Source organism: Chroicocephalus ridibundus, chromosome 1 (assembly GCF_963924245.1).
Source record: "Chroicocephalus ridibundus chromosome 1, bChrRid1.1, whole genome shotgun sequence".
Classification (NCBI taxonomy): domain Eukaryota; kingdom Metazoa; phylum Chordata; class Aves; order Charadriiformes; family Laridae; genus Chroicocephalus; species Chroicocephalus ridibundus.
In genome coordinates, this window is record NC_086284.1 from 73,920,910 (window position 1) to 73,942,961 (window position 22,052).

Genomic DNA, 22,052 nt, shown 5'->3' on the forward strand with positions numbered 1-22,052 from the left:
GGTGTGAAATATCAATTGTAGGTGGAGAGACACCCAGATAAAAATAGGGTGCTTTCTTTTCCCCTTTGGAAATCCGGGAAATGCCACTCCCGAGAACATACTTGCCACCACGCCAATGTCTATAGTGCAACAAGTTCTGTTTACATGAGAAAAAAACAGTACTGTTAAGTCTTGCAGAACCACAGCCCAATACATTTCATCTCAGTGTCAGATTACCACCGAACGGAAGGTAGCTTCCCTATATATTAAGCTTCCCCGGACCTCAGTTCTGTGCTAGAAGCTGAGCTGCTGACAAGTAGGTAAGATATCACCACTCAGGGTGGGAGGTCTCCTCATTCCCTTCAGCAATACCATCTCCTTGGCGGCCCAGGGGCCGCAGCTTTTTGCTGCGTAAGATTTCTGCTTGAATAAGGAGACCAAGATTTGTCTTGTAGTTCTGGATTTAGGTCGCTTAAATTTAGATGGCTCTCATCCCGTACGTAAGCCTACCTCCCTAGGCACCCCTCACAGCCAGTGAGGGAAAATGGGTGCTCCCAGAGCACAAATCGCCCTAAAGTAGATAGCTACAATGATTTAGACAGCTTGCATCTTGAAAGTGCCAATTTCTGAGTATAAAGAAAGTCTCAGGAGATTCAGGAAAGCTGTCCAGGTGTGGTGAAGGTGGTCTGTATACGGAATATGGGCAGGGACTAAGGGTGTTCATGGTGGGAGGGCAGCAGCACAGGGCACTGAACATTACTAATTTTATTTTTTCTGAATTAAATATTGGGGTTTGAGATTTGGAGGAAGTTATCAAGATGTCATAGAAGACGTGGGTTTGAAAAACCAGCAGAAATGAGACGTTACAAGTCTCTTGTGAATGGCCACAGCCTGGTTTGTGCCGGAGCAGGAGAGCTGCCACCGGGATCTCTTATAAAAAACAAGGTGACTCCGTTTATGTATCACTTTGCCTACCCAACCGAGAGAAATACACCGTCAGCTCAGAAAGAGTTTCTTTGTGCTTATTCGGCGAGCAGTGAGACATGCTCACGTCTTCATGCATGCCAATGCTGACTGATTGATTTTCCAGGCTGTTCTGTGTGCTCGGGAAGAACCACCGCAATGTATCCGATGTTCGTGCTGCTGGGCCTTGCTGCCCTCCTGGGTAAGTCCGGCATCCCTCGCTGCCTTGCTCCAAGCAGCTGGGAAGCAGGAGACCTTGATGCAACTTCTCGCCCCGCCACCCCTCCCCGCAAAATCGTGGCTGCCACCAGACCCTATTGGAAGAGAGAGCGCTTGGGTCCCCCTTGTGTGTCTTGCAGAAGGAGGGGTGGCCTCTGAGGGACGGGTGGGCTCCGGGTGCAGGGCGCAGGGCAGGAACTCGCCTCTTCTCCATCACAAGGAGTGACAGAGGCAGCCCCACAGCCTGTCCTCTCCAGGGTGCAGCCTCCCCTTGGGTTTTCCTTGCAGTCACAAAAAGGTTTTTACAGCTTGAGCCTTCCCGTGTCGCCTCTGCAGGTGCCTCCCAGGGCCGCACGGATTGCTACGGCAGTGTAGACAGAATTAAAACCCCTGGGGCTTCATGCAAAACTGCAAAGCCGGAGCGTTTACCCTACTGCGGTGAGTATCCCTCTTCTGCCAGACGGCTACGTTTCTCCACGGCACAGTAATCCCAAATCTTTCACATTTCCAAAGTGCTGAACACACGCTAGCTGCTGAGCCTGGATAATATCCCTATGGCGATCATCTACCTCCCCCCAGAGGCCAGGCAAACAAAATTCTGATGTAATTCTGTGTGTATTAAAAGGAGAGAGGTGAGAGACAATTCTGAGTTTAAAAGCTATTAAGCAAATATCCTTACTTTTGATTTGAACTACAGGAGTTAAGGCTTCACAAAAGATTGCTGAAGTGGACCTAAAAGCTATGGATCAATATAAACCACTCATTAAGAAAGTTGGTGAAAAATTGTGTGTTGAACCAGCCCTGATCGCTGGCATCATCTCCCGGGAATCTCACGCTGGCAAAATACTGAAGGATGGCTGGGGCGACAATGGAAATGGATTTGGTTTAATGCAGGTATTTGCTGACACTCCACTAAAACCCGATAAACAAATAGCATATAAATAAAAGTAAGCCCCCTACACTTGTCGTCCATTACAGCAGGGAAATGACTTCTTTCTGTTGTTTTGGTATTTCTAGGTTGACAAAAGATCACATAAACCTGTGGGAACATGGAACAGCGAAGCTCATCTTATGCAGGGCACAAACATACTTATCTCGATGATAAAGACAATACAGAAGAAGTTCCCATCCTGGACAAAGGATCAACAGCTGAAAGGTAAGGTGTAGGCCACAGGCTTTGTCCAGGAGAGAAGAAAAACTTTAGCACGAGAACATACTGAATTAGTTCCCTTGTTCCTCAAAAAACACATTTCTAACAGGCTGTCACTTAGCTTTTCATCCCTTTTTTATTTCACCAGCAAAAGACAAGCTTTGTCAATTCTGTGTCGTTTCTGCCTTTCCTCGGTATAGCAGCCTCGCTGAATTTCCACCACCATGTGGCAAATATTTATACACCTGAAATCTAGTCTGTATAAGAGTTGAGCTTTCCTTATGTGACCATGAGGAATCTCCTACAGCCATACAGGTTAACAAACAGCTCCGTGGTTTACTTGAATGGGGCCAGCAGTTCACTCCGTATCTCTGTTCACAAAGGAGTCGAGGTGTTTGCTCTATACCTAGTCAAGGTGTACAATATGATGTTATCCCATTCTATTCTACTTAATTCTGAACAAGCTCAGTGTAAATGGAGGGCGTGTGCTGGGCCAGATAAATGGTACAAGTTCATCAAGCTGCAAATACCTGTGAACACAAAACCTGAGGTATCTTTCCAAAGTTTTGGTGGATTCAGGAATAACTGTAAGCTGCTTGCAGACCCCCACTTCAGTCAGAGAAGCTCCAGTAATGCTGCCTACTCCCCTTCCAAAATCCCTATAGAGTCATAGAATGGTTTGGGTTGGAAAGGACCTTAAAGATCATCCAGTTCGACCCCCCTGCCATGGGCAGGGACACCTCCCACTAGACCAGGCTGCTCAAAGCCCCAGTGGGCTTGATCCACTGTGATTTGATCCACTTTGTGCTGTGGCTCATCGGCGTATAATATAACTGGCCCAAGGAAAAGACAAAGCGGTCAAAAAAGCTTTCGAAACCAGTAAAAGCAGAACACATAAGGCTGGAATTTCCCCACACACACCCACCTTTTTTTTTTTTATGTCTGTATGACTTCTTTTGGTGTTTTATTTCAGGTGGGATTTCTGCCTACAACGCTGGTCCCAGGAACGTCCAAAGCTATGACAGAATGGACATCGGCACCACCCACGATGACTACTCCAACGACGTGGTTGCACGAGCCCAGTATTACAAGAAACATGGATACTAGACTCAGGAATCTCTACTGAGTAACTTCCTTACCATCACCTGCATGACTTCCCTCAGGGAGCCCAGACACAGCGCCACTGTACCCTGCAAACCCACCCAGATGCAAATGTACAGGAATGATTTACATGAATAAGAATTTGCAGAGTAAAGCCCCGAATTTTTAAAACAATATTCAGTAAGATAGAGGTCATGCAGTTTCTTTACAAGCAATATGGTTTGGATTTTGCAAAGGGAATATTGCCAAATTCTTAATATTTTTTTCTGTTATCTGTGTTACAAGTTATCTCTGAGTTACAAGGACTATCTTGTTTTGCTATTGATAATTTGCTGCCTTCCAGATCTTAAAACACATTTCTGCCAAAATCTGTCATTCTCTTAAGAAATCAAAAGGCAAAATACTTCCTTGGGTATTAGCATCATGATTTATTTTTTCAAAGCTGCTTGATATTTACATTATGCTGTGGAGTAGTCATTTTTTTCTGAATGCTAATTTTTCATATAAATGCATAGAATAGAGATGGATGCTTTCAGTCATATAGAAATAAGCAAAGAGAAATTGAATAAAAATGTTATTAGCAAATGAAGCAGGACTCCAATGTACTCGTATTGTCATGTGTGTTAGCAAAGGTTGGATATGTACAATGTTAATTTTAGGCAGATGGAGAAACTGAGAAGGGAACATGACGAAACACAAGTTGCGCTTCATAAAAATGTTTTGCCTCTCTGCTGCTTGTAGAAGAGCAATGCTCAGGAAAATAGCAGTCTTTGAGTTTGGCATATTTTGGTGCTCCTATTCCTTCTACACCTGGAATTGAACTATTGTGGGGATGAGAGGGCGAAAAGGCAAGGAAAGGAGAGGGATAGATGCCTGCAGAACTGAATGACGCTCATTCTCCAGAGCCAAAGGGAGAGTTGGGTTTGGTCTGGCAGCAAGCAGTGCAAGCCATGCTTGTCCCACCAGCATCTGCTTGTGTGCCGAGAGGACCTCCTTTATTCTTCCATGATGAGCACACCTTCTGGGACTGGGAGTAACTGTATATCAAAATAATTAGAAAAAACTCTGGCTGCAAGCATGTTAAGTGGGTAGAAAAATGCAATCCAAAGCCATTAACAGTGCACAGAGTTATGATACACATCCTCCCAGGAGCAATTAGAGACCACGCTGAAAACATCCAGCATGGATTTAAACAGGGGAAATAGTGCCCAGCCAACCTGTTTGCATCCTGTGATGAGATGACTGGCTTTATAGAAAAGGGGAGAGAGGCGGAAATGGTATGCCTTCACCTAGCAAGGTCTTTGCCCCAGCCTGCCATAGCATCCTTATAGCCAGACTGGTGAGACACGTACTGGATAGGCAGGTAGAAAACTGGCTCAAAACAAAGCGTGGTGGTCAGTGTCACAGGGTCCAGTGGGTGGCCAGTTGCTAGTGGCATCCCCCAGGGATGGATCCTGATCCTGCAGCCAGTACTGCTTCATGTCGTCAGCAGCAATTCGGTACTAGGGATAGAGTGCTCCCAGAAAGTTCACAGGCGATACCAACTGGCTGGTCCTGGAGAGGCTGAAGAAACGGGCTGATGGTAACGCCATGATGAACAACTAAGACAAAAGCAAAGCACTACACCTGGGACAGAATAACCCCATGCCCCAGTACAGACTGGGAGGCAACTGTCTAGAAAGTAAGATGTGCAAAAAGGGGATCTGGGAGTCCTGGTGGACACCATGGGCCCTCACGGGCCCTCATGGAGATGTGGACTAAAAGTACCCTGAGCTGCATTAGCAAAACTCTAGCCAGCAGGAAGGAGAGAGATAAATTCCCTCTCCTTTGTGCTTGTGAGACCACACCTGGAGAACTGTATCCAGTTCGGGGCTCCCTGATACAAGAGGGACACTGACACACTGGAGAGAGTCCAGCAGAGGCCACCAAGTTGGTCAAGGGTGGTGTCCTGTGCCCAGGATACCACCAGGCTTGGTGTCCTGGGCACAGGACACACGAGCAGAGGCTGAGGGAGCTGGGTCCTCTCAGCCAGGAGAAGAGTCAGCTTTGGGGTGACCATGCTGTCTGGGCTCTGACTGCACTGACAGGCTCTGCAGCCTCTTCCCCCTCCCTCCCAAGGGTCTGGCTGCCTGCATTGAAGGTCAGGTCTGATACTGCACTATGAGGAACCTCATCTCTTCTCCACCTCCCATGCACCTTCTGCCTGCTGGCTCAGGAGCTGCATTTAAGCTCACAACCTTGCCCTGGGTCCTCACCTGAGCTGCCCTGGAAGTCAGCCTGCGCCTGGCTTTGTAACCTACTGATCCTGGTTTGGCCTTGCTGACTCTTCCTTCCTGGCTTGTTCTTGAACCCGTCTTGTAACTAAAGACTTGTCCTAGCAGGTTACCTCAACCTGGAAAGATCTTGCTTGCAATCACCACAGCCCACATGGTGCTGGGAAGGTAGGCTGGGAGGTGTCTGCCTCGATGCCACCCTGGAGAAGTGGCTGTCTGACAGCATATGCTTGGAAACCCAGGTGATTCACTTGATTTTTTTTAAATGCTGGCTACACAAACCACCCAGAGGTAACAAATGCTGATCACCATTCAACTCTTAGATCGACCCCGTTAGTCCTGCAGATTGATTCTGATCATTTGCTTCTGCAAACACCTCATGCCACTAGTTCCCAGGACCAGCGCAGAGCAACGTCCCTGTCCCAGGGGTCAGCAACTCACAGGCTCCATTAGCTGGAACGCACCTTGCTGACACTTCAGCTAGAGCTGCTATGAAATTACTTGTGTTCCACACACACGTTTTAAAGCTACTTTCTCTTGTCTTACCTTGTACCAAATTGCTTAGTAGTACATCTGAAGCCAAGCTCTTAGCACTGGCAATGTCCATATTAACTCCCACCGAGCCCATACAGCCAGTGTCAGATGAGGTAAGGGCCATTGTGCATTTCAATACAGTTAAACGTGAGCACTTTGGTATTTCCTACCTCCTGGCAGTTGATGCAGCAGAGTTTCCCAGTAGTCATATAATAAATACATGTAAGAAAGGTTCTGCCTTTTTTGGTTTTTATTCAGAAAAAAAACCTCCAAAGCTTTGTAATTTGCCTTAGCAAAGATCTAATTGGCTTAATATGTATCTTCACAAGGTCCTCCTTAGGAACACATAGAGGTGGCTGCAAACCTCACAGCAGATGTTCACTGCAGGTATGTGGATGGGTGGCAGCCTTCTCTCCATCCATGCCACCAAGGTGGGCTGCGCTCTGTATGGCAGGATTTGCCTCCCACAGCTACAGAGGGGATTTAGTCTCCAACATCCACCATCTCCTGCCCTCCGGCCCAGGGACCATCACTGCTAGAGTTCCTAGCCCAGGGCCAGAGCGAGGCAGCGGGGTGGGAGACGGGAGTGGGGAGGGCAGAAGTGTCCTGCCGTGGTGCAAAGGCAACCACCATACTAGGATGCACAACATAGTGTACCCTCCACAAGACATGTGAAGTCTTCATGCTAATAAGCACCAAAAAACCTCAGCTAAGGACTGTGTTCAGTTTGGGCAGCCAGCAAAGATGGAGACCAAAACTTGCTCCAAACTGCAGCAACAACCATGATCAGAAGTGAAGAAAAAGTTACCTGAAGAGACTGCAGAACTGGGATGGCTTAGACAAGAAAAAACATGCTAAGGACAGGTATGTGTTTCTAGAACTACGCAACAGACAGCCAGGAAAAGGAAAGAAGTAAACAGGTTTGCTGTGTCCATGTGGACAGGGTAAAGCAGGTATACATACATAAATGCAAAAATACAGGAAATTTTACATTTTAGGCTTTCATTTTTAATCAGCAATGAATACAAAGCATCTAAGTATGGCTCTTTAGTATTTATCTTATAACCAGAACAGCCTTTGCTGTACTTAGGTGAGATCATGAACAAGACTTCCAAAACACTTGAGAATTTGAACTTAATCTGGCTACTGCCATAAAAGACAATAAAAATGTTTATATAAATACATTAGTAACAAAATGAGGACTAAGGAGAATCAATCTCCATCTTTTATTGGATGCGGGGGAAAACATAGTGACCAAGGATGAGGAAAAGGCTGAGGCACTCAATACTTTCTTTACCTCAGTCTTTAATAGTAAGACCAGTTGTTCTCTGGCTACCCGGCCCCCTGAGCTGGAAGACAGGGGTGGGAAGCCCTCATCATCCACAAGGAAATGGTTAGCAAGCTACTACATCACCTAGACACAAACAAGTCTATGGGACCAGATGGGATCCACCCAAGCGTACTGAGGAAGCTGAAGGAAGTGCTCACCAAGCCACCTTCCATCATTTATCGGCAGTCTTGGCTAACCAGGGAAGTCCCAGTTGACTGCAAGTTAGCAAATGTCACACCCATCTACGAGAAGGGCTGGAAGGAGAATCTGGGGAATTACAGACCTGTCAGTCTGACCTTGGTGTTGGGGAAGGCTACGGAGCAGATCATCTTGAGTGCAGCACGTACAGGACAACCAGGCAATCAGGCCCAGTCAGCATGGGTTTATGGAAGGCAGGTCATGCTTGACTAACCTGATCTCCTTCTATGACAAGGTGACCCGCTAAGTGGATGAGGGAAAGGCTGTGCATGTTGTCTACCTAGGCTTTAGTAAAGCCTTTGACAATGTCCCACAGCGTTCTTCTGGAGAAACTGGCTGCTCATGGCTTGGATGGGCGTACGCTCTGCTGTGGTTGTTTAGCCTGGAGAAAAGGAGGCTGAGGGGAGACCTTATTGCTCTCTACAACTACCTGAAAGGAGGTTGTAGCGAGGTGGGGTTCGGTCTCTTCTCCCCAGTAACAAGCAATAGGATGAGAGTAAATGGCCTCAGGTTGCGCCAGGGCAAGTTTAGATTGGATAGTAGGAAAAATTTTTTCACCAAAAGGGTTATCAAACATTGGAACAGGTTCTCCAGGGAAGTGGTGGAGTCACCATCCCTGGAGGTATTTAAAAGACATGTAGATGTGGTGCTTCGGGACGTGGTTTAGTGGTGGACTTGGTAGTGTTACGTTAATAGTTGGACTTGATGACCTTAAAGGTCCCTTCCAAACAAAAAGATTCTATGATTCTACTCTTTCTATCAGGCAAGAAAGGATCATCCTGACAGATGATCAGCAAGTTAAATTATTCCTTCAGTCTCATATATCCCTATTACCTTCAGATTACGCTCCTGCCTTCAGTGCAGTTGCACAAAGAAAATTGACAGAATTCAGCAGCAGTCTCTGGGGAGGGAAGAAGCACTGCCCCCCAGCACTGCAGTGGGCGACCCAAAGCCCATGGCACTGGTTCATGGAACTCCATGGTGAGGTCAACACAAGAGACCAAGTTTCATGGCAGAACCACACTCTGACAGGCTTTTTGTAGCATTTCTGAAAGGCGAAGAAAAACTAGGATAATCTAGATCAGAATTGGAGGTTGCTGAATGCCTCAACTACCAGCAAGTACAAGGGGAATCCAGGACATAAACCACAATTTGGGGCACTTTTGAGGCTGCCCAAAACCTCCACCTGTACCCCTGACACAGCAGGAGAGATCGTAATGCAGTGCGGCTTACATACCCCCTCCTCAGTGACAAGCGAGTGATGGGACAAGCAAGAGATGCTGCAAAGAGCACTGGCAAAAACCTTACCTGGTTCTCCATCCCCGGAGACCTGAGCCTGCAGCAGCTCCTGAGCTCTCGCTGGAGCCTGCAAGCTGGAGCCTGCTTGACATCGCACAAATGACAGACAAGGCTGTTGTTATGAACCATCGCGTGGACATGCCATTCTCTCTCAGTAGGCTGAATACAGATTTGTTGAGGAAAACACTTCCCCAGAACATGTGAGATTCCATGCATGTGTATGTGATTAAATAATAATTTCTGGATAGGGCTCCAGAAAACACAGGAGATCCACCTGTATGCCTTAACTACTGTGATGCAGAAGCAAACTAGTACGTCCTTTACGATTCTCGGCCAGCAATAATAAAGCACGGGCCATTTGGAGATTGCTGGTTCATGAATCATGTTCAGTGGTGTTTTGAATTTTCAATATGTTTTTATGTCACTCCTGTATGAGCCATATCTGTTTTATTTTCCTTCCAGTCAGAGGTACTCCCCTGTGTTTCAATTTTTGGACTCACTCATAATCGTGCACACGAAGAGCTCCGTGCATGGGCTGCTGTGACTTTTTGCAGCCAGTTCTCGATGTGAAGCGCCAACATACAGGAAAAATTTTAGAGAACTGAATCTTTCAACACCATTTCAACACCGTGACACAGGATGAATTCCCCAGCTTAAAATGGGCAAGAGGCGATGAAAGAGCAAGACAGGATTTGACCCTCACAAAATTTAAAGTGGGAGAGACGCGTGTGTGACTGGGTCTGCCATCCAGTGTCTTTTTTCCTTACTGCTGAGCAGCTACAGTGGCTTTGATCCACGCTGCCTGCTAATTTGGGTCTGTGCCTTCACCTTTGTTGTCACTGTACAAGAAGGGAGAGCAACAGGGACCTGGCATGTCCTCTGCATATCCAAATTCTCAGTGGTTGCTGCCCTGCGTCGTGTTATTGTTGCTGGGTCTTTGCCTGCAAAAACTTTATTACAACACGAAAGCGCAGGGTCCTGTTTCCCCATTGTCAGCACGTTATTGCTCCCAACAACTGAAGGGGACCAGTTGTTTTTAGACAAGGCTCCTCCTAGTTCCAGACTGTTAGTAACAGGGTTTTAAATTAAATTAAAAGGTATTTCATTTTTAAAATCATATTTGTGCTCTTGCTGTTGAGCAGAAACCCTGTTGTGTTTGGGTGGACGCACAAAAAGCTGTTAGGCGTTCCCATTTCCCGTAATACCGGTGGCATGCGAGAAGTGCACTGAGTCAGCTGCTCCAAAGGGCCGCCAGCAGATCAAAAGCCCGTTTGTCTCTAGGAAGTGCGGCGAGAAGGTGGGGAGACATCCTGCAGCAAACATGTCAGGTCTGTGATGTTTGTCTAATATTCTTGTAAATAATTCACTGTACTAAAATCTGTTTTCCATTAACTGCTGGGCTCGGGTTAGCATTGCTCCTCTCAGCTGCTGTTTGCGTGTCTTCCCTTCTGCAACGGCGTGTTTAGGCAACAGAAAAACACAGGCAAAATTGCAAGTCTGATAAATTGTAATGGATGTAATCAAAGGATGTTTCTCTTTGATTTTTCCTGTTGACAGTAGCTATGGAAAAGCAAGCTGGAGCCAGCAAGTAATGTAGGATTTCTTTTGACTCTCATAGATTTATTTTTTTAATAGAAAAACTGCCTTTTGGAGGTGCCTTTCTCCATTGGCTATGTGGGCAGCCCAGGTCACGGAATCACGGAATCTTCAAAGTTGGAAGGGACCTCTAGAGATCATCTAGTCCAACTCCCCTGCTAGAGCAGGATTGCCTAAACCACATCCCTCAGGGCTGCATCCAGGCGGGTCTTGAAAATCTCCAGAGAAGGGGACCCCACAACCTCCCTGGGCAGCCTGTTCCAGTGCTCTGTCACCCTCACTGTAAAGAAGTTTTTCCGTGTATTTGAACGGAACTTCCTATGTTCTAGCTTGTGCCCATTGCCCCTTGTCCTGTCGCTGGGAACCATTGAAAAGAGCCTGGCTCCGTCCTCCTTAAACCCACCCTTTAGATGCTTGTAAACATTAATCAGGTCCCCCCTCAACCTTCTCTTCTCCAGGCTAAAGAGTCCCAGCTCTTTCAGCCTTTCCTCATAAGGGAGGTGCTCCAGTCCCATAATCATCTTGGTTGCCCTACGCTGGACTCGCTCCAGTAGTTCCCTGTCCCTCTTGAACTGGGGAGCCCAAAACTGGACGCAGTACTCCAGTTGTGGCCTCACCAGTGCAGAGTAGAGGGGGAGAATGACCTCCCTCGACCTACTGGCCACAGTCTTCCCTATGCAGCCCAAGATGCCATTGGCCTTCTTGGCGACAAGGGCACACTGCTGGCTCATGGATAATTTGCTGTCTACCAGGACCCCCAGGTCCTTCTCCTCAGAGCTGCTTCCCAGCATGTCCGCCCCTAACCTATACTGGTGTTTGGCATTCTTCCTTCCCAGGTGCAGGACCCTCCGCTTGCTTTTGTTGAACCTCATTAGGTTGTTCTCTGCCCAGCTCTCCAGCCTGTCCAGGTCACGCTGGATGGCAGCACGGCCCTCTGGAGTGTCGGCCAGCCCTCCCAGCTTGGTATCATCAGCAAACTTGCTGAGGATACACTCTGTCCCCTCATCTAGGTCATTAATGAATATATTGAACAAAATTGGACCAAGTATTGACCCCTGAGGGACACCACTGGTTACAGGCCTCCAACTGGACTCTGTGCCGCTGATCACAACCCTCTGAGTTCTGTCACTCAGCCAGCTCTCGATCCACCTCGCTGTCACCTCGTCTAGCCCATACTTCCTCAGCTTCCTAATGAGGATGTTATGGGAGACAGCGTCAAAAGCCTTGCAAAGGTCAAGGTAGATGACATCTACGGCTCTCCCCTCATCCAGCCAACCCGTTATAACATCATAGAAAGCTATCAGATTGGTCAGGCACGATTTGCCCTTGGTAAATCCATGCTGACCACTTCCAATAACTTCCTGTTCCTCTATGTGTTTGGAGACGACATCCAGAATGAGTCGCTCCATTACCTTCCCAGGGACAGAGGTGAGACTAACCGGCCTGTAGTTCCCTGGGTCCTCCTTCTTGCCTTTTTTTGAAGATTGGAGTGACGTTAGCCTTCCTCCAGTCCTCAGGCACCTCTCCTGTTCCCCATGACTTTTCAAAGACGATGGAGAGTGGTCTAGCGATAACATCTGCCAGCTCTCTCAGCACTCGCGGCTGCATCCCGTCAGGGCCCATGGACTTATGAATGTCCAGCTTGGCCAAGTGGCCTCTGACCCGGTCCTCCTCAACTAAGGGAAAATCTTCCTCTCTCCAGACCTTCCCCCTTGCCTCCAGGGTATGGGATGTGTGAGGGACGGCTTTATCAGTGAAGACCGAAGAAAAGAAGGCATTCAGTAACTCTGCCTTCTCTGTGTCTTCCACCACTAGGGCACCCGTCTCATTCATCAGTGGACCTATATTTTCCCTAGTCTTCCTTTTTCTGTTGATATACTGGAAAAATCTCTTCTTGTTATCTTTGACTGCAGTGGCCAAGCTGAGTTCTGATTGAGCTTTGGCCCTTCTAATCTTCCCCCTGCATAGCTTTGTTATATCTTGATAATCCTCATAAGTTGCTAAGCCCCTTTTCCAGAGAATGTAAGCCTTCCTTTTTTTCCTGAGGTCCAGCCAAAGCTCTCTATTTAGCCAGGCTGGCCTTCTTCCCTGTCGGCTTGTCTTTCGGGACATGGGGATGGCCTTCTCCTGTGCTTCTAAGAGCACCTGCTTGAAGTATGACCAGCTTTCCTGGGCACCTTTGCTCTTCAAAACTGCCTCCCAAGGGACACTCTCAACCATGCTCCTAAACAGGCTAAAGTCTGCCCTTCGGAAATCCAAGGTGGCAGTTTTGCTGGCTCCCCGCCTTGCTTCACCAAGAACTGAAAACTCTATCATTTCATGGTCACTCTGCTCAAGACGACCTCCAACCTTTACATCCCCCACAAGACCTTCTCTGTTAACAAACAGTAGGTCCAGTAGGGCACTTCCCCTAGTAGGTTCCTTCACCAGCTGTGTTAGGAAGTTGTCTTCCACACACTCCAGGAACCTCCGGGACTGTTCCCTCTCTGCGGTGTAGTATTCCCAGCGGACATCCAGGAAGTTGAAATCCCCCACAAGAACAAGGGCAGATGATCGCGAAACCTCTGCCAGCTGCTTATAGAATACTTCATCGGTTTCTACATCCTGATTAGGGGTTCTATAACAAACTCCCATCATGATATCTGCCTTGTTGGCCTTCCCCTTGATTTTTATCCATACACACTCAACACTGTCATTCACACTGTTGAGTTCTAGACATTCAAAACCGCCCCTAACATAGAGGGCCACCCCACCACCTCTCTTCCCTTGCCTATCCCTTCTGAAAAGCTGGTAGCCATCAATTACAGCACTCCACTTGGGTGTGTCTTCCCACCACGTTTCCGTGATGGCAACCACATCATAGTTTCCCTGCTGCATGATGGCCTCCAGCTCGTCCTGCTTATTCCCCATGCTGCGTGCATTAGTGTAGATGCACTTCAGTTGGGTTAATTGTCCTGCCACTTTCATGGGGGGACAGGCCCTGATTTGCACATGATCATTCTCGGACACTACTGTAGTTACCAATTATCACTACTCCTTGTGTCTATGCTGCCACACAATTCACTATCCCCCACCATCGCTGAGACAGGCTGCAAGACCTTGCTATCACTTATACCCATGAGCACCGCTATGTTGCTCCCAGGCACCACTTTTGTGATCCTGGTTTCGTCCCCATCCCCCATCAAACCTAGTTTAAAGCCTTATGGATAAGCCCTGCTAATTCTTGTCCCAGTCTCTTTCTTCCCCTTCGGGTTAGGCTTCCCCCGCCTGATGCCAGCATGCCTGGTTTCCTGTAGATCAGCCCATGTTCAAAAAAGCCAAAGTCCTGCCGGATGCACCAGTCGCGGAGCCAGGAGTTAATTTGCTGGCTCCTCCTATTTATCCCCTCGTCTACCCCTGCAAATGGTGGGATAGAGGAGAACACTATTTGTGCTCCCGATCCCTTAACCAGCCGTCCCAGGGCCCTAAAGTCATTCTTCATTGCCCTCAGACTTCTGGTACCTACTTCGTCACTGCCTACCTGAAATATCAGTAGCGGATAGTAATCTGATGACTGGACCAGGGAAGGGAGTTTCCTCCGTATGTCCTTAATTCTGGCCCCAGGGAGGCAGCTGACTTCCCTGTGGGATGGGTCCGGTCTACAGATAGGACCCTCTGTTCCTCTCAGAACGGAGTCACCTACTACAATAACCCTTCTTTCTTTCTTTGTTGAGGACGTCCTGAGGCGTGGGGGTGAGTGACGAGCACTGGGCATTTCACTGTATGGATCAGCTTCTCCATCCTCAATTGCCTGGTCCTCAATTTCCAGAGCCTCATACCTATTACGTAAGGGCAGTTGGGATGGTGAGGGGGGCCGTGAGAGGTTTCGCTTACCTCTCCGAGGAGGGATCTGACACCACTCCCCCTTATCCCTTGAGTCCTCTCCTTCTGCCTGGTGACAGGAGGGAAGTGGGTCATCCACTTCTGATAGAGCCTCTTCCTGCTGCCTTTGCCTCAGGGTATGGCTCCACCAATCTATTTCGTTTTCGCAGTTCCTAATACTTCTTAACCTTTCTACCTCTTCCTTCAGTTCAACCACCTTCCTGAGCAGATCATTTACTTGATCGCACCGTATGCACACAGTGTCTCTGGAACCCTGTGGGAGCAGTGCCAGACTCAGGCATTCATTACAGCCCGAGACCTGCACAGCCACATGCTTGCAGAGGAGCTCAGTCTGAGTTCACAAGCTGAGGTCACAAGCTTTGACTAGATAGCAAAGTTTTAGGTAAGCTAAAATTAGGGGAGATGAAGTGTGCACAAAGCACCAGTTCACCCCACAAAGCTACACTGTGACTTTATGCTAGCATGATCTAGAGGTAATCCTTTCCAGAGCGTACAATACCATGACCGCATCTGCTAGTGCAAATGCCTGCACTAGCATCGAAATGATGCCATGGGTTTCAGTCATGGACGCGAAAACATTTTAACAGTATGTGTCACACACTGCGCTGGCTTGACATTTCGTTGTAAATACTGCTCTTCAGGCTGTTTGGAACTTTACGGGAATATACTGAATGTTGACACAACTGGAGCTTCAGAAGCAACCGCGAGACCAGAAGGTCTGAGCTATGCAGGTAGGCACTAACTCAGCTGTGCATCTCCCCTTACATCCACGCACAAGCTCATCCCTGTTACAGATCCCCGCTCTCTGGCTGTCACTCATTGCCAAGCAAGCAGATTGTTCCACAACCAACAAAGATCCTACTTGGGTATTTAAGTTTATGTTGGGAATGGAGTTGCTTTTGAGATGTTCTAAGGAATATTCTCCTGGATTCCTCGCAACCCCTGCCATCGAGCCTGCTTTTCCCCCTCTCTTAAGAGAGTTTCCCTCATGACCTAAGTTTCTGAACATTTCCCCATTATAGTCCTAAATTGAAAGAAACTAAATCTGGGACTAATCCACCCAAAGTCTTAGATTTATAAGAACACGACCCGCCTTTTGGTCTGCACACTAGAGAACTAACTGCCCTCTGTATTTGAAAAAAAAGTATTTTATATCATCTGTGTATTGATTTCTAGGGTACTTACCCTTCAGCAAAATTGGTCAATTCTATCATTGCTTCTCCCAAAACAGATTAAGGATTCAAAATGTCAGCTCAGTCACAATGAGTGATAGAACAACTTGTTTCTGATTTTAAAAACAAAAGGAAAAGTCATGCACGTTGTGTTGTAGGAGTTCCTGCCTCAGAGAAGATAGCAGAAAAAGATTTGAAGAACATGGCGAAATACAAAGCCAAGATTACAAAAGTTGGCAACAGCAAGTGTGTTGATCCAGCTGTGATTGCTGGGATTATCTCTCGAGAGTCGCATGCTGGGACAGTGCTGGAGTATGGCTGGGGTGACTATGGAAACGCATTTGGCTTAATGCAGGTACGGTCAACCTTCTTAAAAACACAAACCTCATCCTTCTTCTGAAGCAGAAAGTCAGAAGAGCAGCAGGGGACCTGCTGAAAGGCTAAAACCCCCTAAAACTTTTCTGCCAAGTCTTTGGCCAAAATAAACCTGACACTGACCTGGCTGCCAACTCCCAGTACCGGGGAAGGACCCTGGTGAGTGTCAGGGCATGAGCTTTCGCTCTGCGAAACCGCTGCTTGCTTCCCAACAATGTGTTAGGAATGAAGAGATTAATCGTTCCTATTCATACTTTAGATAATCGATCATGTTTTTAAAAGCATTTTTTTAACTAAGCATAGAGGCCTGTAGGCAGCAGCTACATACAGTCAGGTTAACTGCCCTACGTGTACCACAGGGGCCTGGCTAGTGGGGAATCTTGCTTCATTATTCATGCCTACATTCACGCCTCGCTTGTTTGCCAAGTTGTATGCTTATCCGTACAATCCCTAAACATTTCCTGCACGCATTGGGATCCGCTTTTCTAACAGCTCCAGCCCCCTCAGGCTTGCCCTTTACTACCCCATGGTTAAGAGATGGAGGAAGGAGAAGAAAGAGAAAGAAGGAGAAAGGAGAAGAACTGGGGCAGAGATCTAGGGGAGGTCCGTAGAGGAAACAGGGGTTTTCCCACCCTTGATGCAGCGGGGGAGGAGAGAAACCTTGCAGCTGGAAAAGCTTAAGCAGCAGTAAGCCTGCCTTCTGCACCCTGTCACCTTTACAGCAGCAGCTGAGTTGTTTTAAGGCTCTTATAGACAAGGGCAGGCATTTCCCTTCAGTGCCCTGATAATCAGCTATTCATGCGCCTGCTGAATTCATCTGCACCTTGAGCTGAGCTTGCTTCTTCTCTATACAATTACAAAAGAGGTAAATCACGAGATTAAAGATCAAAATGAATATGAGCAGCCTGTAAGCAATGAAGAGCTCTGGATAAACACTGGGGTTTCTGGTGTGCTGATATTGCTGTTTCGCTTTCAGGTTGACAAACGGCACCATAAGATTGTGGGGTCATGGGACAGTGAAGAGCACTTAGCACAAGGCACGCAGATTTTATGTGATATGATAAAGGCAATCCAGAAGAAATTCCCAACTTGGACAAAGGAACAGCAGCTCAAAGGTAGAGTTTTGTCAGCTGTAAAACACTTCACGTGTACAAAAGTCAAGCACAATAATGCTGTAAAACCAAGCACTTCAGAAAATGAAGTTCATTTTATTGAGGTGTGGAATAATATTCAATACTCACTAAAAGGAATAGAGGCATAAGATTTGGTTAGCTCTCTAGCAGGCTTTTGGAAAACTTGGCAAACAGCATGACATTTTTCAGTTGCAAGGAGGAAGGATGGTATTTTCCCCTCCTCTCCCCATTTAATTTGTTTTCTGTTTCTATATCCACCTACAAAAAGCTATTATCCTGGGAACTCTGGAGAAGGAACACATTAATTCTGAAAACATATGGTCCTCTCTGGAAGAAACATGGCTATATCCTTGAGCACTGATTACAGCTGAAGCAGTCGTGACGGCTGGGTCCCCGTGTTCCAACTACGATACAAATATGTCTGAGGTTATCAGTGAAGGCAGGCATGAAAGAATATGCACAAAAGGAAACAGTCATACAACTGAAGATGCTAACATTAGTAAAATACAGCAAGGGGACAATGATCACCAAGTCTGGATATAAAGGAGGAAGTTATGATTTCTTCACAAAGTTAAAACACAAAAGGAGCACCTCGGCGACAAAAATAGCTGGAAATGGTAATACTATGGCCAAAGATACTGGTGAAAAGAGCGCTACAAACTAAAGCAATGCATTTAAGTTGTGATTTTTGTTTGTTTTCTTATTTACTGACAAAGTATCATCTCTGTTTATGTGTTTCTTTCACCCTCATTTCAGGTGGGATCTCAGCCTATAATGCGGGACCTAACAAAGTCCAGACCTACGACAGAGTGGATACTGGCACAACACACCATGACTATGCCAATGATGTGGTTGCAAGAGCCAAGTTTTATAAGAGAAATGGATACTGAGATACTTGAGTAATTATTAGATTTGAGTCACCGATTGCATACTTTGCTTCTAATTAAAAAAATCCTGGATTTCTCCCCCAGAAACAGTAAGAATGGGGGAGGGCAATGAAGCCAGAAACAAGTGCGAGCTTTCAATGATTTTTTTTTTTCACCTAGGCTAGAAAAGTCACTTTAAATGACAACACTGCTAATAATCCAAACTGTAACCTATCTTTTGCCATTTATTTATCTCACTTCATTAGAAGATTCAAGCAGAGTTGTCACCTGTGCCTGCAGTTTTTCAAGGAGCAGATTGATGCTGCAAGAAAGTTATAACACTGCTTCAGAAGATTTTATCTACCTTAGATTTTATGTCAATATATGTGTCTATCAGCAGTACAAAATCGGTTGTTAACAATTTGCAATTTTGGAACTGAATATTTGGAATAAATATTTTACATGTTTAATCGACCAGAAGAGTCTATCACAACGTATCATATCCTTTCAGAATAATTGCTCTTAACTTTGGCAATGCGACTCCAAGGTGTCTGTTTCTTGTGACAGGAGGGAAAATACTAAGTGATCCGTAACTTTTTTTGCCCTTTATACTACTTCACTTTAGCCTTTACAGTTGTAAACAACCTGTAAAACTCAAGCTGCTGTAATTAATACTTCTATTGAAGCTACGTATTAGCTTCAATGCAGGTCTGGAGTAAGAATATGCACATTATATCACGTTTTTAAAATGGCACGTATTTATAAAATCTGATCAAGTTCATGCACAATAAACAGATCCTTTTAATTGACCATATGGTAAAGCTTTTGGGGAGCCTTAACTTCAGAGTTGTTGGGTTCATTCACCCATTTCAAGACACAAGGGGGAAAAGTAAGTGTTTTAGAGTGGCTGAAAAAAAAAACCACTCAAGCGTTATCACTAGGGACTAAAGGAGAAATAACAAAGAGCATGAGGGGGTTGTTTGTCCGTTTGCTTGTATATTTTAAATATGGTGCATTTTTTATAGCTAGTATTTTGTGCCTGTAATTAAAAATATCCTGATGCTACCATTAGAATTCTATTGATCTACTCACACTACAGTATTAATTACCAATCTGAAACAGTAAGTGAACTTGCAACAGAGCAATAGCACAGAACTAGAAATTTATTCTTAAAACAGTGTATTTCCACATTGCTACTGCATATTGCACCAAAGATTTGTTGTAATGTACTTTAAATGCTACAGCAGGTAGGCACAGCAAATGGTTCCTATCCAAAAAAGCAAGCTCAATGTGAGCCAGCTGTGGCCCCAAGCAGCAAAGGCAGCTAAGGGTACCCTGGGCTGTACGAACAGAAGCACAGCTTGACCAACGGAAGGGACTACAAGCACTTATCAGACCGCATCCAGAGCAGAGTCCAGTTTTGGGTCCCCTGACAGAGGAAAGACCAATTAAGTAGAGAGAAGTCATCAGAGAGCCACCCAGGTGGTTGGGGCTGGAGCACTTGCCCCATGAGAAGGGCAGCTTCAGGTGGACCTAACAGCAGCCCCCCAGTACCTACCTGTGAGGGATAATTGAGGAGATGGAGCCAGGCTGGCTCCTCACAGTAGCACAAGGTGCGAAGAGAACCATCAACAGGCATAAGCCGACAAAAGAGAGGTTCAGACTGGATACAAGACTGTATCCTGCATATAACCTTTTCCCCATGAGGACAGCCAGGTAGCAGAGCAGGCTGCCCAGAAAGGCTGAGCTCTCCCTGCCCTCGGAGGTTTTCAAGACCTGACTGGACAAAGTCCTGAACGACCTGGCCTGATGACCTCAGCGCTGGCCCTGCATTAAGCAGGAGACTGGATGAGAGACCTGCAGGTACTTCCCAACCAGAACTTTGTTATCATCTTAAGTCAGCCTGTTTGTTCCCTGCACAAAAAGGTAGCATCTCTTACCTGCCCTTCATGAAGATTTACATGAAGCACTTCCAATGCTCCATTAATGAAAGGGCATGAATACACACCGTTTGTGCACCCTGTTGGTTCAGGTTTTAGACCTGAGAGCAGATCTCTAGAGAAAGTATGCTTATACAGACGTGGTCTGGGATATCACATTGACTGTACGACAGTTGAGATCTTGGAGGAAATACCATTTCAGAAACACCCAAACTTACACATAAAAATTTTAAGAAAATATAATTTCCTTTTTCATTAACACTGCCAGCTTGTCAATTAAACACAGTAAGGATCTCTGGTAACTAAATCTTACCTAGAAATAACAGGTACTATCTAAAGCATTTTCCCTTCTCTGTACTTGGGAAGCAGCTGTTCGCTCTTCTCTAACAACAGAGTTGTGTGTAGTTTATCACACGCTTTTTAAGTTGTGCACAGTACCAAGCAAGCTTGTTCATTGACACATTCTTTCCAGTTCACATTGCAGTACTTTGGAAGGTTGTAGCATCTGTATAGCGTAATGAATAGAAGATCCATATTCACACAAATACTGTGTATGACAGGACTGGCAGCGCTCCCTCTGTTGGAGATTCACCAGGCTGCAGCACCGTGGACACAAATCCCAAACGCGCTTGGTAAACCTGAGCGATCCTGGCGTTGGTGCTCTGGGCCACTAATCCCAGTCCAAGGCTTACATTTGCTATCCCTCAGCAACAAGACCCCTTTGCCTAATTTCCTGGGCCCTAGTACTTCTGCCATCTCTTTTAAGCATGTCCTGCATACCTTGGATGCACTACACGTCCTTCAAAAGGGATGATATTTCAGCTTTACTAAGTATCTCCCTGAGGGAACACGTTCAACACCACAGTTATAACACACTGCAGCAGAAGACGGCATGCAGATGCTGGAAGGAAGGTGAGAGGGAAGAAAAGAAACATTCATTTATCTGCTTCTTTTTCCTTGTCATTCTGTATACTTCAGACCAACACTAGTATTTCCAACTATAGCCTTTAACTTGTTGAGAAATTGAGGTTTTTCAATTCAGTTTTGCGTTTCTGCCTTCAGCCTGCCCATAGGAGCCATTGCACTCTTCAGTGACACTACCATAGCCTATCCTTCTTTTTCTTCTGCACGCTGTCTCCACCTTTTATGTCCCTCTACTGATTTGTCTATTCCTTTGAACTCCTACTAGTGTTTACTCTTCTCTGGAAGCATGCAGAAAAGATAAACATTAATTTTCAGTGGCTGCATCCCTCTGATCTTCTCACAATATGCAGTCATTAAGATTAACTCCTTTACAGCATGTCTCGTGTGGGAGCGGCTCATAGTGTAGTAAACTATGGAATTTATGCTTGCTGGAATGAAAACTACTTTATCATTTGATACAGCAGTGGCTTTCTAACTTTGGCCACAGTTCTTAAAACTGTAAATAAAAAATACACAGTACTAGTCAAGATCCTTCAGTAAAAGGTGTTATTTTATAAGCTTGCATTCCACAATTACTAACTTGCATCAAAGAAGTATGGTTCAGGATCTCCAGATTTCTAAAGTTTGCAATTTTAGAACAGGAAAAGCATCAACTTTCACCCAGACTGCAGCTCCTAGGCTATTACTATTAAACATTTAGGATCAAGAAATACATATGAAGTGAGATAACATGTTTCCTGAAAAACTAATCATACAACCTACCAAGATGTGAATTACTCCTTCTCTTACTCCCAAACAGGGAGTTCAGGTACTTTTTAAGCTACAGAGGAGGCCAGATGACAGACTCTTTGCTAAGGAACAAGTATGAGATCTGGATGACCAAGGTAAGTCACCCCCAAATGCCTGCCTCAATCAAATGTCACTCTCAGCAGAAAGACAGTCGATTCTCAGGTAACTGGTAAAGAGAGGGCTTTTAAATTCCACTCCCTTCACACAGTAAAGATGAAATCATGCACCACCATTGTAAGCCTTTACTGTTAGCTGGGAAGTGTCCTCACCATCATTAGTTAGATCTATTCTACTTACTTTTCTGCTTATTTGACTTTGGTTTTGTTTTA

At 46.0% G+C, this 22,052-nt stretch overlaps 2 protein-coding genes across 3 annotated transcripts; both read left to right on the forward strand.

Moving 5' to 3' along the window:
* The first annotated feature begins 254 nt into the window (after positions 1 to 254).
* Positions 255 to 3,981, forward strand: LOC134521746 (lysozyme g-like). 2 transcript variants are annotated; one of them, XM_063348628.1, is made up of 6 exons: positions 255 to 299; positions 1,070 to 1,144; positions 1,498 to 1,599; positions 1,859 to 2,055; positions 2,179 to 2,317; positions 3,285 to 3,981. In XM_063348628.1, exons 2-6 carry the CDS (start codon positions 1,102 to 1,104, stop codon positions 3,416 to 3,418), a joined length of 615 nt encoding a protein of 204 aa, XP_063204698.1. In that variant the 5' UTR covers positions 255 to 299; positions 1,070 to 1,101; the 3' UTR covers positions 3,419 to 3,981. The 2 variants fall into 2 exon arrangements, with proteins under 2 accessions (XP_063204698.1, XP_063204788.1); XM_063348718.1 differs by having other exon boundaries at positions 261 to 295.
* Positions 3,982 to 10,200: 6,219 nt separating this feature from the next.
* Positions 10,201 to 18,943, forward strand: LOC134521822 (lysozyme g-like). The gene is made up of 5 exons (XM_063348855.1): positions 10,201 to 10,374; positions 15,166 to 15,255; positions 15,855 to 16,051; positions 17,048 to 17,186; positions 17,961 to 18,943. The coding sequence occupies exons 1-5, from the start codon at positions 10,368 to 10,370 to the stop codon at positions 18,092 to 18,094; spliced, it is 567 nt and encodes a 188-aa protein (XP_063204925.1). The 5' UTR covers positions 10,201 to 10,367; the 3' UTR covers positions 18,095 to 18,943.
* Positions 18,944 to 22,052: the final 3,109 nt, after the last annotated feature.